The 16,485-nt window shown below is 51.4% G+C and overlaps 1 protein-coding gene across 2 annotated transcripts in view; it reads right to left on the bottom strand.

The window, feature by feature from the left end:
• Positions 1-11,564, bottom strand: part of LOC124021059 (rab11 family-interacting protein 4A-like) — a 36,746-nt gene extending 25,182 nt beyond the window's left edge. For both annotated transcript variants that reach the window (XR_006836184.1, XM_046336379.1), the window contains exons 1-4: positions 11,415-11,564; positions 8,628-8,795; positions 7,920-8,054; positions 5,030-5,065 (exon numbers count right to left, since the gene is read on the bottom strand). Coding sequence is in view for 1 of the 2 variants with exons in the window: in XM_046336379.1 (XP_046192335.1) it covers positions 5,030-5,065; positions 7,920-8,054; positions 8,628-8,795; positions 11,415-11,563 (488 nt within the window). In the remaining variant the exon portion in view is untranslated. The remainder of the gene's footprint in view (positions 1-5,029; positions 5,066-7,919; positions 8,055-8,627; positions 8,796-11,414) is intronic.
• Positions 11,565-16,485: the final 4,921 nt, after the last annotated feature.

Here is a 16,485-nt window from a genome sequence, read left to right as displayed (position 1 = left end):
CCACCTGATCCATCAGTACAGTCCCTCCCTCTACCAGCCACCTGATCCATCCAGTACAGTCCCTCCCTCTACCAGCCACCTGATCCATCAGTACAGTCCCTCCCTCTACCAGCCACCTGATCCATCAGTACAGTCCCTCCCTCTACCAGCCACCTGATCCATCAGTACAGTCCCTCCCTCTACCAGCCACCTGATCCATCAGTACAGTCCCTCCCTCTACCAGCCACCTGATCCATCAGTACAGTCCCTCCCTCTACCAGCCACCTGATCCATCAGTACAGTCCCTCCCTCTACCAGCCACCTGATCCATCAGTACAGTCCCTCCCTCTACCAGCCACCTGATCCATCAGTACAGTCCCTCCCTCTACCACAGTCCCTCCCCTCTACCAGCCACCTGATCCATCAGTACAGTCCCAGTACTCCTCTACCAGCCACCTGATCCATCAGTACAGTCCCTCCCCTCTACCACCACCTGATCCATCAGTACAGTCCCTCCCTCTACCAGCCACCTGATCCATCAGTACAGTCCCTCCCTCTACCAGCCACCTGATCCATCAGTACAGTCCCTCCCTCTACCAGCCACCTGATCCATCAGTACAGTCCCTCTCCCTCTACCAGCCACCTGATCCATCAGTACAGTCCCTCCCTCTACCAGCCACCTGATCCATCAGTACAGTCCCTCTCCCTCTACCAGCCACCTGATCCATCAGTACAGTCCCTCCCAGCCACCTGATCCATACCAGCCACCTGATCCATCAGTACAGTCCCTCCCTCTACCAGCCACCTGATCCATCAGTACAGTCCCTCCCTCTACCCCCTCCATCAGTACAGTCCCTCCCTCTACCAGCCACCTGATCCATCAGTACAGTCCCTCCCTCTACCAGCCACCTGATCCATCAGTACAGTCCCTCCCTCTACCAGCCACCTGATCCATCTACAGTCCCTCCCTCTACCAGCCACCTGATCCATCAGTACAGTCCCTCCCTCTACCAGCCACCTGATCCATCAGTACAGTCCCTCCCTCTACCAGCCACCTGATCCATCAGTACAGTCCCTCCCTCTACCAGCCACCTGATCCATCAGTACAGTCCCTCCCTCTACCAGCCACCTGATCCATCAGTACAGTCCCTCCCCTCTACCAGCCACCTGATCCATCAGTACAGTCCCTCCCTCTACCAGCCACCTGATCCATCAGTACAGTCCCTCCCTCTACCAGCCACCTGATCCATCAGTACAGTCCCTCTCCCTCTACCAGCCACCTGATCCATCAGTACAGTCCCTCCCTCTACCAGCCACCTGATCCATCAGTACCCCTCCCTCTACCAGCCACCTGATCCATCAGTACAGTCCCTCCCTCTACCAGCCACCTGATCCATCAGTACAGTCCCTCCCTCTACCAGCCACCTGATCCATCAGTACAGTCCCTCCCTCTACCAGCCACCTGATCCATCATCCAGTCCCTCCACCTGATCCATCAGTCCCCTCCCTCTACCAGCCACCTGATCCATCAGTACAGTCCCTCCCTCTACCAGCCACCTGATCCATCAGTACAGTCCCTCCCTCTACCAGCCACCTGATCCATCAGTACAGTCCCTCCCTCTACCAGCCACCTGATCCATCAGTACACCAGTCCCTCCCTCTACCAGCCACCTGATCCATCAGTACAGTCCCTCCCTCTACCAGCCACCTGATCCATCAGTACAGTCCCTCCCTCTACCAGCCACCTGATCCATCAGTACAGTCCCTCCCTCTACCAGCCACCTGATCCATCAGTACAGTCCCTCCCTCTACCAGCCACCTGATCCATCAGTACAGTCCCTCCCTCTACCAGCCACCTGATCCATCAGTACAGTCCCTCCCTCTACCAGCCACCTGATCCATCAGTACAGTCCCTCCCTCTACCAGCCACCTGATCCATCAGTACAGTCCCTCCCTCTACCAGCCACCTGATCCATCAGTACAGTCCCTCCCTCTACCAGCCACCTGATCCATCAGTACAGTCCCTCCCCTCTACCAGCCACCTGATCCATCAGTACAGTCCCTCCCCTCTACCAGCCACCTGATCCATCAGTACAGTCCCTCTCCTCTACCAGCCACCTGATCCATCAGTACAGTCCCTCCCCTCTACCAGCCACCTGATCCATCAGTACAGTCCCTCCCTCTACCAGCCACCTGATCCATCAGTACAGTCCCTCCCTCTACCAGCCACCTGATCCATCAGTACAGTCCCTCCCTCTACCAGCCACCTGATCCATCAGTACAGTCCCTCCCTCTACCAGCCACCTGATCCATCAGTCCATCAGTCTCCCCTCCCTCTACCAGCCACCTGATCCATCAGTACAGTCCCTCTCCCTCTACCAGCCACCTGATCCATCAGTACAGTCCCTCCCTCTACCAGCCACCTGATCCATCAGTACAGTCCCTCCCTCTACCAGCCACCTGATCCATCAGTACAGTCCCTCTCCATCAGTACAGTCCCTCCCTCTACCAGCCACCTGATCCATACCCCTCCCTCTAGCCACCTGATCCATCAGTACAGTCCCTCCCTCTACCAGCCACCTGATCCATCAGTACAGTCCCTCTCCCTCTACCAGCCACCTGATCCATCAGTACAGCCACCTGATCCATCAGTACAGTCCCTCCCTCTACCAGCCACCTGATCCATCAGTACAGTCCCTCCCTCTACCAGCCACCTGATCCATCAGTACAGTCCCTCTCCCTCTACCAGCCACCTGATCCATCAGTACAGTCCCTCCCTCTACCAGCCACCTGATCCATCAGTACAGTCCCTCCCTCTACCAGCCACCTGATCCATCAGTACAGTCCCTCCCTCTACCAGCCACCTGATCCATCAGTACAGTCCCTCCCTCTACCAGCCACCTGATCCATCAGTACAGTCCCTCTCCCTCTACCAGCCACCTGATCCATCAGTACAGTCCCTCTCCCTCTACCAGCCACCTGATCCATCAGTACAGTCCCTCCCTCTACCAGCCACCTGATCCATCAGTACAGTCCCTCCCTCTACCAGCCACCTGATCCATCAGTACAGTCCCTCTCCCTCTACCAGCCACCTGATCCATCAGTACAGTCCCTCCCTCTACCAGCCACCTGATCCATCAGTCTACCAGCCACCTGATCCATCAGTACAGTCCCTCTCCCTCTACCAGCCACCTGATCCATCAGTGATCAGTCCCTCCCTCTACCAGCCACCTGATCCATCAGTACAGTCCCTCTCCTCTACCAGCCACCTGATCCATCAGTACAGTCCCTCCCTCTACCAGCCACCTGATCCATCAGTACAGTCCCTCCCTCTACCAGCCACCTGATCCATCAGTACAGTCCCTCCCTCTACCAGCCACCTGATCCATCAGTACAGTCCCTCCATCCCTCTACCAGCCACCTGATCCATCAGTACAGTCCCTCCCCTCTACCAGCCACCTGATCCATCAGTCCCTCCCTCTACAGTCCATCAGTACAGTCCCTCTCTACCAGCCACCTGATCCATCAGTACAGTACAGTCCCTCTCCCTCTACCAGCCACCTGATCCATCAGTACAGTCCCTCCCTCTACCAGCCACCTGATCCATCAGTACAGTCCCTCCCTCTACCAGCCACCTGATCCATCAGTACAGTCCCTCCCTCTACCAGCCACCTGATCCATCAGTACAGTCCCTCCCTCTACCAGCCACCTGATCCATCAGTACAGTCCCTCCCTCTACCAGCCACCTGATCCATCAGTACAGTCCCTCCCTCTACCAGCCACCTGATCCATCAGTACAGTCCCTCCCTCTACCAGCCACCTGATCCATCAGTACAGATCCATCAGTACAGTCCCTCTCCCTCTACCAGCCACCTGATCCATCAGTACAGTCCCTCCCTCTACCAGCCACCTGATCCATCAGTACAGTCCCTCCCTCTACCAGCCACCTGATCCATCAGTACAGTCCCTCTCCCTCTACCAGCCACCTGATCCATCAGTACAGTCCCTCCCTCTACCAGCCACCTGATCCATCAGTACAGTCCCTCTACCAGCCACCTGATCCATAAGTACAGTCCCTCCCTCTACCAGCCACCTGATCCATCAGTACAGTCCCTCCCTCTACCAGCCACCTGATCCATCAGTACAGTCCCTCCCTCTACCAGCCACCTGATCCATCAGTACAGTCCCTCCCTCTACCAGCCACCTGATCCATCACAGTCCCTCCCTCTACCAGCCACCTGATCCATCAGTACAGTCCCTCCCTCTACCAGCCACCTGATCCATCAGTACAGTCCCTCCCTCTACCAGCCACCTGATCCATCAGTACAGTCCCTCCCTCTACCAGCCACCTGATCCATCAGTACAGTCCCTCCCTCTACCAGCCACCTGATCCATCAGTAGTCCCTCCCTCTACCAGCCACCTGATCCATCAGTCTCCCTCTACCAGCCACCTGATCCATCAGTCCCTCCCTCTACCAGCCACCTGATCCATCAGTACAGTCCCTCCCTCTACCAGCCACCTGATCCATCAGTACAGTCCCTCCCTCTACCAGCCACCTGATCCATCAGTACAGTCCCTCCCTCCCTCTGATCCAGCCACCTGATCCATCCATCAGTACAGTCCCTCTCCCTCTACCAGCCACCTGATCCATCAGTACAGTCCCTCTCCCTCTACCAGCCACCTGATCCATCAGTCCCCTCTCCCTCTACCAGCCACCTGATCCATCAGTACAGTCCCTCCCTCTACCAGCCACCTGATCCATCAGTACAGTCCCTCCCTCTACCAGCCACCTGATCCATCAGTACAGTCCCTCCCTCTACCAGCCACCTGATCCATCAGTACAGTCCCTCTCCCTCTACCAGCCACCTGATCCATCAGTACAGTCCCTCTCCCTCTACCAGCCACCTGATCCATCAGTACAGTCCCTCTCCCTCTACCAGCCACCCGATCCATCAGTACAGTCCCTCCCTCTACCAGCCACCTGATCCATCAGTACAGTCCCTCTCCCTCCTACCTTTCTGTTGTAAAAAGATGATCTCAGTAACTTACCGTCCAAAGGCAGTGCTGGATATCTTTCTGTTGGGGCTGTAAAAAGATAAACAGGAAAATCAGAAATGTTATTGTATGGGACTGGTTTATAACAGGGCATGGAATAGGGTTGGTTTATAACAGGGCATGGTAGAGGGTTGGTTTATAACACAGGGCATGGTAGAGGGTTGGTTTATAACAGGGCATGGAATAGGATTGGTTTATAACAGGGCATGGTATAGGGTTGGTTTATAACAGGGCATGGAATAGGGTTGGTTTATAACAGGGCATGGAATAGGATTGGTTTACAACAGGGCATGGTAGAGGGTTGGTTTATAACAGGGCATGGTATAGGGTTGGTTTATAACAGGGCATGGAATAGGGTTGGTTTATAACAGGGCATGGTATAGGGTTGGTTTATAACAGGGCATGGTATAGGGTTGGTTTATAACAGGGCATGGTATAGGGTTGGTTTATAACAGGGCATGGTATAGGGTTGGTTTATAACAGGGCATGGTATAGGGTTGGTTTATAACAGGGCATGGTATAGGGTTGGTTTATAACAGGGCATGGTATAGGGTTGGTTTATAACAGGGCATGGAATAGGGTTGATTTATAACACAGGGCATGGAATAGGGTTGGTTTATAACAGGGCATGGAATAGGGTTGGTTTATAACACAGGGCATGGAATAGGGTTGGTTTATAACACAGGGCATGGAATAGGGTTGGTTTATAACAGGGCATGGAATAGGGTTGGTTTATAATACAGGGCATGTTATAGGGTTGATTTATAACACAGGGCATGGTAAAGGGTTGGTTCATAACACAGGGCATGGTAAAGGGTTGGTTTATAACAGGGCATGGTAGAGTGTTGGTTTATAACACAGGGCATGGTAGACTGTTGGTTTATAACACAGGGCATGGTAGACTGTTGGTTTATAACAGGGCATGGTAAAGGGTTGGTTTATAACACAGGGCATGGTAAAGGGTTGGTTTATAACACAGGGCATGTTATAGGGTTGGTTTATAACACAGGGCATGTTATAGGGTTGGTTTATAACACAGGGCATGGTATAGGGTTGGTTTATAACAGGGCATGGTATAGGGTTGGTTTATAACAGGGCATGGTATAGGGTTGGTTTATAACAGGGCATGGTATAGGGTTGGTTTATAACAGGGCATGGTATAGGGTTGGTTTATAACAGGGCATGGTATAGGGTTGGTTTATAACAGGGCATGGTAAAGGGTTGGTCTTATAGTAAGAACAGGGCTGACTGGGAGCCGAGGAAGAGCGTGGACCAGGGTTCAGGCAGGTTTAAAATCCTGGCTGGTGAATGGGGTCAGGGTGGAGCAGGGTTAGGACAGGTTTAGAAGCCTGGCAGGTGAACAGGGTCAGGGTGGAGCAGGGTTAGGACAGGTTTAGAAGCCTGGCTGGTGAACGGGGTCAGGGTGGAGCAGGGTTAGGACAGGTTTAGAAGCCTGGCAGGTGAACGGGGTCAGGGTGGAGCAGGGTTAGGACAGGTTTAGAAGCCTGGCTGGTGAACGGGGTCGGGGTGGAGCAGGGTTAGGACAGGTTTAGAAGCCTGGCTGATGAACGGGGTCAGGGTGGAGCAGGGTTAGGACAGGTTTAGAAGCCTGGCTGGTGAACTGGGTCAGGGGCGGTAGTTACGTCAGTGCCAGGCAGGGATTAGTGAGGTAGATTAGATAACAAGAGGAAGGCTGTGGTGACATCAGGGAGAACCACGCTATATATATAGATCACCTGAGTAATGTCCTGGGCTGTCCTGGGCTAGGATCCTATTAGAACCTGACCTGCTTTTACATAACACACACACACAGCCTGCCAGACATGAACGCCCTGAGACACAGATGTCTCACACACACTTCCTGAGACACAGATGTCTCACACACACTGACACACACACACTCCCTGAGACACAGATGTCTCACACACACAGACACACACACACACTCCCTGAGACGCAGGTGTCTCACACACACTGACACACACACACACTCCCTGAGACACAGATCAGCTTTACACTCATACTGTGTTAAAGCATCCTCAAGTAAAAGACATGGGGGGTGTGTGTGTGTGTGTGTGTGTGTGTGTGTGTGTGTGTGTGTGTGTGTGTGTGTGTGTGTGTGTGTGTGTGTGTGTGTGTGTGTGTGGTAACCATAGCTAAACTAACCAGCATCTTAAGGGAGTCTCACCACACCACATCTCATCTCAAATGGAGTGTAACCATAGAAACACAACACACAGGAACAGAGAGAGACATCCCATCTAGCCTGACCTCTACCTGGTCGTCAACAACATGGTGGGACTGTGGTACAAATGGCACCCTATTCCCTCCAGAGCCCTATGGTCCTGGTCTAAAGTAGTGCAGTGATTGAACCAGTGATTCAAGAGAGCATGACGGACAGTTGCCATGGTGAACAAAACAATTTAATATAAGGGAGATGTGAAGTAGACTTTGGTCCCTACAGCAATCCTGGCGTGGTGAACTGGGTCAGGGTGGAGCAGGGTTAGGACAGGTTTAGAAGGCTGGCTGGTGAACGGGGTTAGGACAGGTTTAGAAGCCTGGCTGGTGAACGGGGTCAGGGTGGAGCAGGGTTAGGACAGGTTTAGAAGGCTGGCTGGTGAACGGGGTTAGGACAGGTTTAGAAGCCTGGCTGGTGAACGGGGTCAGGGTGGAGCAGGGTTAGGACAGGTTTAGAAGCCTGGCTGGTGAACGGGGTCAGGGTGGAGCAGGGTTAGAAGCATGGCTGGTGAACGGGGTCAGGGTGCTTGTGTGTGTGTGTGTATGTGTGTGTGCACATGCGCATTTGAATGTGTGTGTGTATGTGCGCGTGCGTGTGTGCGCACATGCACATTTGAATGTGTGTGTATGTGCGCGTGTGTGTTACCTGTTGGCTCTGAGGTTGTTGAGCCTGGCCTCCAGGTCGTTGAGCAGGTTAACCTTCTTATAGCACTGAGAACAATAGACATCCAACACATCACTGTTGTACAGGTGACACATCTTCAGAGGGGTCTGACCAGCACTACAGACAGACAGAGACAGAGAGACAGAGAGAGAGACAGAGAGACAGAGAGAGAGACAGAGAGACAGAGAGACAGAGAGACAGAGAGACAGAGAGAGAGAGAGAGAGAGAGAGAGAGAGAGAGAGAGAGAGAGAGAGAGAGAGAGAGAGAGAGAGAGAGAGAGAGAGAGAGAGAGAGAGAGAGAGAGAGAGAGAGAGAGAGAGAGAGAGAGAGAGAGAGAGACAAGAGAGAGAGAGAGAGAGAGAGAGAGGAGAGAGAGAGAGAGAGAGAGACAAGGAGAGAGAGAGAGAGAGAGACAAGGAGGGAGAGAGAGAGAGAGAGAGAGAGAGACAAGGAGGGAGAGAGAGAGAGAGAGAGACAAGGAGGGAGAGAGACTATAATTACACACGGTGCTTTGTATCTGTCAATAGAACAGAGCAAAAGGTTTCCTCCCTGTTACACATGAGTGGCTGAAAGGTGAAGAGTGTGTGTTGGTGCAGCATGTAAAGAGCAGTGTGTGTCAGTCATTGGGGGCCAACTGTCATTGATGAATGTCCTGTACGCTGTGTGAGTTTCCTCTATGTGCCACCAACCTGGAGGGCAGGGAGGAGCCGAGGTCTGAGAAGCCGTTGGTGCGAGCGTCATCGTCGGGGCAAGGGCTGCTGGGAGTGTAGTCCACGTCCTCCCCCTCTCCGTAGTCCTCAAACTGTTCCTCCCCCGAGAAGACGGACGCAGAAGCCGAGCCAATCAGCTGGCCAGAACTTCAGCCAATCAGAACACGAAGAACAGGAGTCAATGTATGAATCAGTATGGGCCCCGCTCCTGAACAGTCCCGGACTCCCCATCTCCTAGGCGCCTCAAATTCTCACCTGAACCTGGAAGACATTTCTACTGTTTTTGTTCATACCTCCCCTCTAATTAGGGAATGATTTAGACCTGGGACACCAGGTGGGTGATTCCCCTCTAATCAGGGACTGATTTAGACCTGGGACACCAGGTGGGTGATTCCTCTCTAATCAGGGACTGATTTAGACCTGGGACACCAGGTGGGTGATTCCTCTCTAATCGGGGACTGATTTAGACCTGGGACACCAGGTGGGTGATTCCTCTCTAATCGGGGACTGATTTAGACCTGGGACACCAGGTGGGTGATTCCTCTCTAATCGGGGACTGATTTAGACCTGGGACACCAGGTGGGTGATTCCCCTCTAATCAGGGACTGATTTAGACCTGGGACACTAGGAGGGTGATTCCCCTCTAATCAGGGACTGATTTAGACCTGGGACACCAGGTGGGTGATTCCTCTCTAATCAGGGACTGATTTAGACCTGGGACACCAGGTGGGTGATTCCTCCCTAATCAGGGACTGATTTAGACCTGGGACACCAGGTGGGTGATTCCTCTCTAATCAGGGACTGATTTAGACCTGGGACACCAGGAGGGTGATTCCCCTCTAATCAGGGACTGATTTAGACCTGGGACACGAGGTGGGTGATTCCTCTCTAATCAGGGACTGATTTAGACCTGGGACACCAGGTGGGTGATGTTAACTATCAGGTAGAACAGAAAACCAGCAGGACTCTGGAACTTGTTGGATAAGATTTGAAAACCCCTTCCCTAGAAACTCAGAACGTCTGAAACCACTGTCTGGAGTATAGCAATATGGAGCCAATTCCACCTAGCCTATCAGAGGGTCCATTCCACCTAGCCTATCAGAGGGCCCATTCCACCTAGCCTATCAGAGGGCACATTACACCTAGCCTATCAGAGGGCCCATTACACCTAGCCAATAGCAGTCCCACAAGTGTACAAGAAGTGCTTATGGCAGGTTAGGGCTACTACAGCCATGGTCAGATAGATGGTACTACTACAGCCATGGTCAGATAGATGCTACTACTACAGCCATGGTCAGATAGATGCTACTACTACAGCCATGGTCAGATAGATACTACTACTACAGCCATGGTCAGATAGATGGTACTACTACAGCCATGGTCAGATAGATGGTACTACTACAGCCATGGTCAGATAGATGCTACTACTACAGCCATGGTCAGATAGATGCTACTACTACAGCCATGGTCAGATAGATGGTACTACTACAGCCATGGTCAGATAGATGCTACTACTACAGCCATGGTCAGATAGATACTACTACTACAGCCATGGTCAGATAGATGGTACTACTACAGCCATGGTCAGATAGATGCTACTACTACAGCCATGGTCAGATAGATACTACTACTACAGCCATGGTCAGATAGATGGTACTACAGCCATGGACAGATAGATGGTACTACTACAGCCATGGTCAGATAGATGCTACTACTACAGCCATGGTCAGATAGATGCTACTACTACAGCCATGGTCAGATAGATGCTACTACTACAGCCATGGTCAGATAGATGCTACTACTACAGCCATGGTCAGATAGATGCTACTACAGCCATGGTCAGATAGATGCTACTACAGCCATGGTCAGATAGATGCTACTACTACAGCCATGGTCAGATAGATGCTACTACTACAGCCATGGACAGATAGATGCTACTACTACAGCCATGGTCAGATAGATGCTACTACAGCCATGGTCAGATAGATGCTACTACAGCCATGGTCAGATAGATGCTACTACTACAGCCATGGTCAGATAGATGGTACTACTACAGCCATGGTCAGATAGATGCTACTACAGCCATGGACAGATAGATGCTACTACAGCCATGGACAGATAGATGCTACTACTACAGCCATGGTCAGATAGATGCTACTACAGCCATGGTCAGATAGATGCTACTACTACAGCCATGGTCAGATAGATGCTACTACAGCCATGGTCAGATAGATGCTACTACTACAGCCATGGTCAGATAGATGCTACTACAGCCATGGTCAGATAGATGCTACTACTACAGCCATGGTCAGATAGATGCTACTACTACAGCCATGGTCAGATAGATACTACTACTACAGCCATGGTCAGATAGATGCTACTACTACAGCCATGGTCAGATAGATACTACTACTACAGCCATGGTCAGATAGATACTACTACAGCCATGGTCAGATAGATGCTACTACAGCCATGGTCAGATAGATGCTACTACAGCCATGGTCAGATAGATACTACTACAGCCATGGTCAGATAGATGCTACTACAGCCATGGTCAGATAGATACTACTACTACAGCCATGGTCAGATAGATGCTACTACTACAGCCATGGTCAGATAGATGCTACTACTACAGCCATGGTCAGATAGATGCTACTACTACAGCCATGGTCAGATAGATGCTACTACTACAGCCATGGTCAGATAGATGGGACTACAGCCAATCAATAACCGGTATAATCTGTGACATCATAACGTCACACTTACTTGTTGAACAGTCCACCTAGCCCCTCCTCCTTCTCGTTGCTCCGCCCCCCATCAGAGGTGTCAGAGCCCACCCCGCTCTCATTGGTGCTGTCCATGTCACAACACTCCCCCTGCTCCACACTGCAGTCTGGGTATGGACGGGTACACATGATGATGGAGGGGCCCAGTCGAACCTCGCCGTTCTGGAGCGAGAGAGAGGGAGAGGGAGCATAGGGGGAGGGGGAGAGAGAGAGGGGGAGAGGGAGCATAGGGGGAGGGGGGATGTAGGGGGATAGAGAGAGGGAGAGAGGGAGGGGTAGAGAGAGGGAGGGGTAGGGGGGAGAGAGGGAGGGGTAGAGAGAGGGAGGGGTAGGGGAGAGAGAAGGAGGAGAGGGAGCATAGGGGGAGGGGAGAGAGGGAGAGAGAGAGAGGGAGGGGTAGAGAGGGAGGGGTAGAGAGGGAGGGGTAGGGGAGAGAGAGGAGGAGAGGGAGCATAGGGGAGGGGGGGAGAGAGAGAGAGAGAGGGAGGGGTAGAGAGAGGAGGGTTAGGGGAGAGAGAGAGGGAGGGTTAGGGGAGAGAGAGAGGGAGGAGAGGGAGAATAGGGGGAGGGGAGAGAGAGGGAGGGGTAGGGGGGGAGAGAGGGAGGGGTAGGGGGAGAGAGAGAGGACATTAGTCAACCATCACCGTTATTCAACTCAACATGCTGGAGACAGTGTTTCCTCTTTGTTGTGTTGGCGGAGCACACGGCCAGCTTTCAGACCCTGAACAATGAAACATTTAACACCCATCATCTAGTACCCACAGCTAAGAGCACCCTCAGTGAACCAGCACATTCAATTCAATACAACCCAGGCAGTGGTGGACCACTGGTAGGGCAGAGAAGACTGTCTCAGAAACCCCTCCCTTCCTCCATTCTTCCCACTCTCCCTCCTTGCCTCCCTCCTTCCCTCCCCCTCTCCCATCCCTCCCCCTCTCCCATCCCTCCTTCCCTCCCCCTCTCCCATCCCCCTCTCCCATCCCCCCTCCTCTCCCTTTCCTCTCTCTCTCTCCCTCCTTCCTTCTTCCCTCTCTCTCTCTCTCTCTCTTAATGTCTGTGATGATTATCTGACCTGTAACAGTCTCTCTAGGGGCTGGTAATGTCTGTGATGATTATCTGACCTGTAACAGTCTCTCTAGGGGCTGGTAATGTCTGTGTTGATTATCTGACCTGTAACAGTCTCTCTAGGGGCTGGTAATGTCTGTGTTGATTATCTGACCTGTAACAGTCTCTCTAGGGGCTGGTAATGTCTGTGATGATTATCTGACCTGTAACAGTCTCTCTAGGGGCTGGTAATGTCTGTGTTGATTATCTGACCTGTAACAGTCTCTCTAGGGGCTGGTAATGTCTGTGTTGATTATCTGACCTGTAACAGTCTCTCTAGGGGCTGGTAATGTCTGTGTAGATTATCTGACCTGTAACAGTCTCTCTAGGGGCTGGTAATGTCTGTGTTGATTATCTGACCTGTAACAGTCTCTCTAGGGGCTGGTAATGTCTGTGTTTCCACCAGACACTGGGAGATGAATTCACCTTTCAGCAGGACAATAATCTAAAACACAAGGCCAAATATACACTGGAGTTTTGACTTAAATCTGCTTGAAAATCTACGTCAAGACATGAAAATGGTTATCTAGCAATGATCAACAACCAATTTGAAAAGAGCTTGAAGAATTTTGAAAAGAACAAAATGGGAAAATGTTGCACAATCCAGGTGTGGAAAGCTGTGGGGAAAAAACTATTTAATCTATTTTGAAATCATGCTGTAACAACAAAATGTGGAATAAGTCAAAGGGTATGAATGCCTTCTGAAGGCCCTGTATCCATTAAGTTATTATTATTATTATTTGTAATTGTGGCAGGTGTGGTCCTCCATAAACTACATGACATAACTGCATAATGAGGAGACATGAAGGGCGTTTTAGAGTTCAGCAGTAGAGAACATCGGGAAGTGACTGGACCACTGGCCTAGATCTGTTTGCTCAGGAGTGTGTAAATAATACATACACGTCTGTCTGGCCTCACCAGACTGCTCTACCACTGGGACACACACACACACACACACACACACACACACACACACACACACACACACACACACACACACACACACACATCACACCTGTAACAGTCTCACACACTGTGTTGATTATCTGACACACACAGGGGCTGGTAATGTCTGTGTTGATTGAATCAACATGAATATCAATGTCATTGTAATGAATGGTAGAGAGGGCAGTCCTCCTAAGAGGTTATAGAGGGGAACAGAAGGCTCTAACCTGGTTATAGAGGGGAACAGAGGCTCTAACCTGGTTATAGAGGGGAACAGAAGGCTCTAACCTGGTTATAGAGGGGAACAGAGGCTCTAACCTGGTTATAGAGGGGAACAGAAGGCTCTAACCTGGTTATTATCTGACCTGAACAGAGGCTCTAACTGGTTAGGGGCTGGTTCTGTGGGGAACATCTGACCTGTAACAGTCTCTAACCTGGTTATAGAGGGGAACAGAGGCTCTAACCTGGTTATAGAGGGGAACAGAGGCTCTAACCTGGTTATGAGGGAACAGAAACAGTCTCTCTAGCTCTAACCTGGTTATCTGACCTGAGGGGAACAGAATGCTCTAACCTGGTTATAGAGGGGAACAGAAGGCTCTAACCTGGTTATAGGGGGAACAGAAGGCTCTAACCTGGTTATAGAGGGGAACAGAGGCTCTAACCTGGTTATAGTCTGGGAACAGAAGGCTCTAACCTGGTTATAGAGGGGAACAGAGGCTCTAACCTGGTTATAGAGGGAACAGAAGGCTCTAACCTGGTTATAGAGGGGAACAGAGGCTCTAACCTGGTTATCTGACCTGAACAGAGGCTTTAACCTGGTTATAGAGGGAACAGAATCTAACCTGGTTATAGAGGGGAACAGAAGGCTTTAACCTGGTTATAGAGGGGAACAGAAGGCTCTAACCTGGTTATAGTCTGGAACAGAAGGCTCTAACCTGGTTATAGGGGGAACAGAGGCTCTAACCTGGTTATCTGAGGGGAACAGAGGCTCTAACCTGGTTATAGAGGGGAACAGAAGGCTCTAACCTGGTTATAGATCTGACCTGGAACAGAAGGCTCTAACCTGGTTATAGAGGGGAACAGAAGGCTCTAACCTGGTTATAGAGGGGAACAGAAGGCTCTAACCTGGTTATAGAGGGGAACAGAAGGCTCTAACCTGGTTATAGAGGGGAACAGAGGCTCTAACCTGGTTATAGAGGGGAACAGAGGCTCTAACCTGGTTATAGAGGGGAACAGAAGGCTCTAACCTGGTTATAGAGGGGAACAGAATCTAACCTGGTCTATAGAGGGGCTGGTAACAGAAACAGAGGCTCTAACCTGGTTATAGAGGGGAACAGAGGCTCTAACCTGGTTATAGAGGGGAACAGAAGGCTCTAACCTGGTTATAGAGGGGAACAGAAGGCTCTAACCTGGTTATAGAGGGGAACAGAGGCTCTAACCTGGTTATAGAGGGGAACAGAAGGCTCTAACCTGGTTATAGAGGGGAACAGAGGCTCTAACCTGGTTATAGAGGGGAACAGAGGCTCTAACCTGGTTATAGAGGGGAACAGAAGGCTTTAACCTGGTTATAGAGGGGAACAGAAGGCTCTAACCTGGTTATAGAGGGGAACAGAGGCTCTAACCTGGTCATAGAGGAAGGCTCCAGAGAGGCTCTAACTAGGTTAGTGTCTATGATGTTGTTGTCTCTCTCTTTCCTAGTCTGACTGAGTCCCAAATGGCCCACTATATAGTGCACTACTTTACCCTATGGGCCCTGGTCAAAAGTAGTGCACTTTTAAGGGAATGTTGTTTGGAATACACACTGGGAGTGTATCTAGCATTCCCATGCAGGAGGCTCAAGGCTTTAGTGTGTGTGTGTGTTTTCACTCAACATCATAAATTATACACAGGTTTATGTCTGAACCAAGGATGGGAGACAGAGGTCAGAGGTTGTTCTGAACACACACACATCCTTTCCATTCACACTAGTGCCAAACCACACCCTCCCCATTCACACTCACTCACACACACACACACACACACACACACACACACACACACACCATTCACACTACACACACAAACCACACACCACCCCATTCACACACACACACACACACACACACACACACACACACACACACACACACATCCTTTCCATTCACACTAGTGCCAAACCACACCCTCCCCATTCACACTCACTCACTCACACACACACCTTTCCATTCACGCTAGTGCCAAACCACACCCTCCCCATTCACACTCACTCACTCACACACACACCCTTTCCATTCACGCTAGTGCCAAACCACACCCTCCCCATTCTCACACGCACACACACCCTCCCCATTCTCACACACACACACACACACACACACACACACACACACACACACACACACACACACACACACACACACACACACACACACACACACACACACACACACACACACACACAGTGCCAAACCACACCATTCCACACACACACACACCCCAAACCACACCCTCCCCATACACACACACACACCCCCCCATAGCACACACACACACACCAGACATACACCCCCCCCATTCACACACACACACAGACAGCCCCAAACCCCACACACACACACACACACACAGCCCCCAAAACCCCATTCACACACACAGCCCCCCAAAACCCCATTCCCACACACACAACAGACAGCCCCCAAACCCCATTCCCACACACACAGACCCCCCAAACCCCCATTCCCACACACACCCCCCAAACCCCCATTCCCACACACACACCCCCCAAACCCCCATTCCCACACACACACACCAGACAGCCCCCAAAACCCCATTCACACACACCAGACAGCCCCCAAAACCCCATTCACACAGACAGCCCCCAAAACCCCATTCACACACACCAGACAGCCCCCAAAACCCCATTCACACACACCAGACAGCCCCCAAAACCCCATTCACACACACACAGTGAATCTTCTCTGCCGACACACGTGATGTGTGCACGCGTGTGTGTTGCCACTTTGACC

The sequence above is a fragment of the Oncorhynchus gorbuscha genome, unplaced genomic scaffold (assembly GCF_021184085.1).
Source record: "Oncorhynchus gorbuscha isolate QuinsamMale2020 ecotype Even-year unplaced genomic scaffold, OgorEven_v1.0 Un_scaffold_1035, whole genome shotgun sequence".
NCBI lineage: Eukaryota > Metazoa > Chordata > Actinopteri > Salmoniformes > Salmonidae > Oncorhynchus > Oncorhynchus gorbuscha.
Note: the sequence above shows the minus strand (reverse complement) of the source record. Positions and strands in the feature narration are given on the sequence as shown.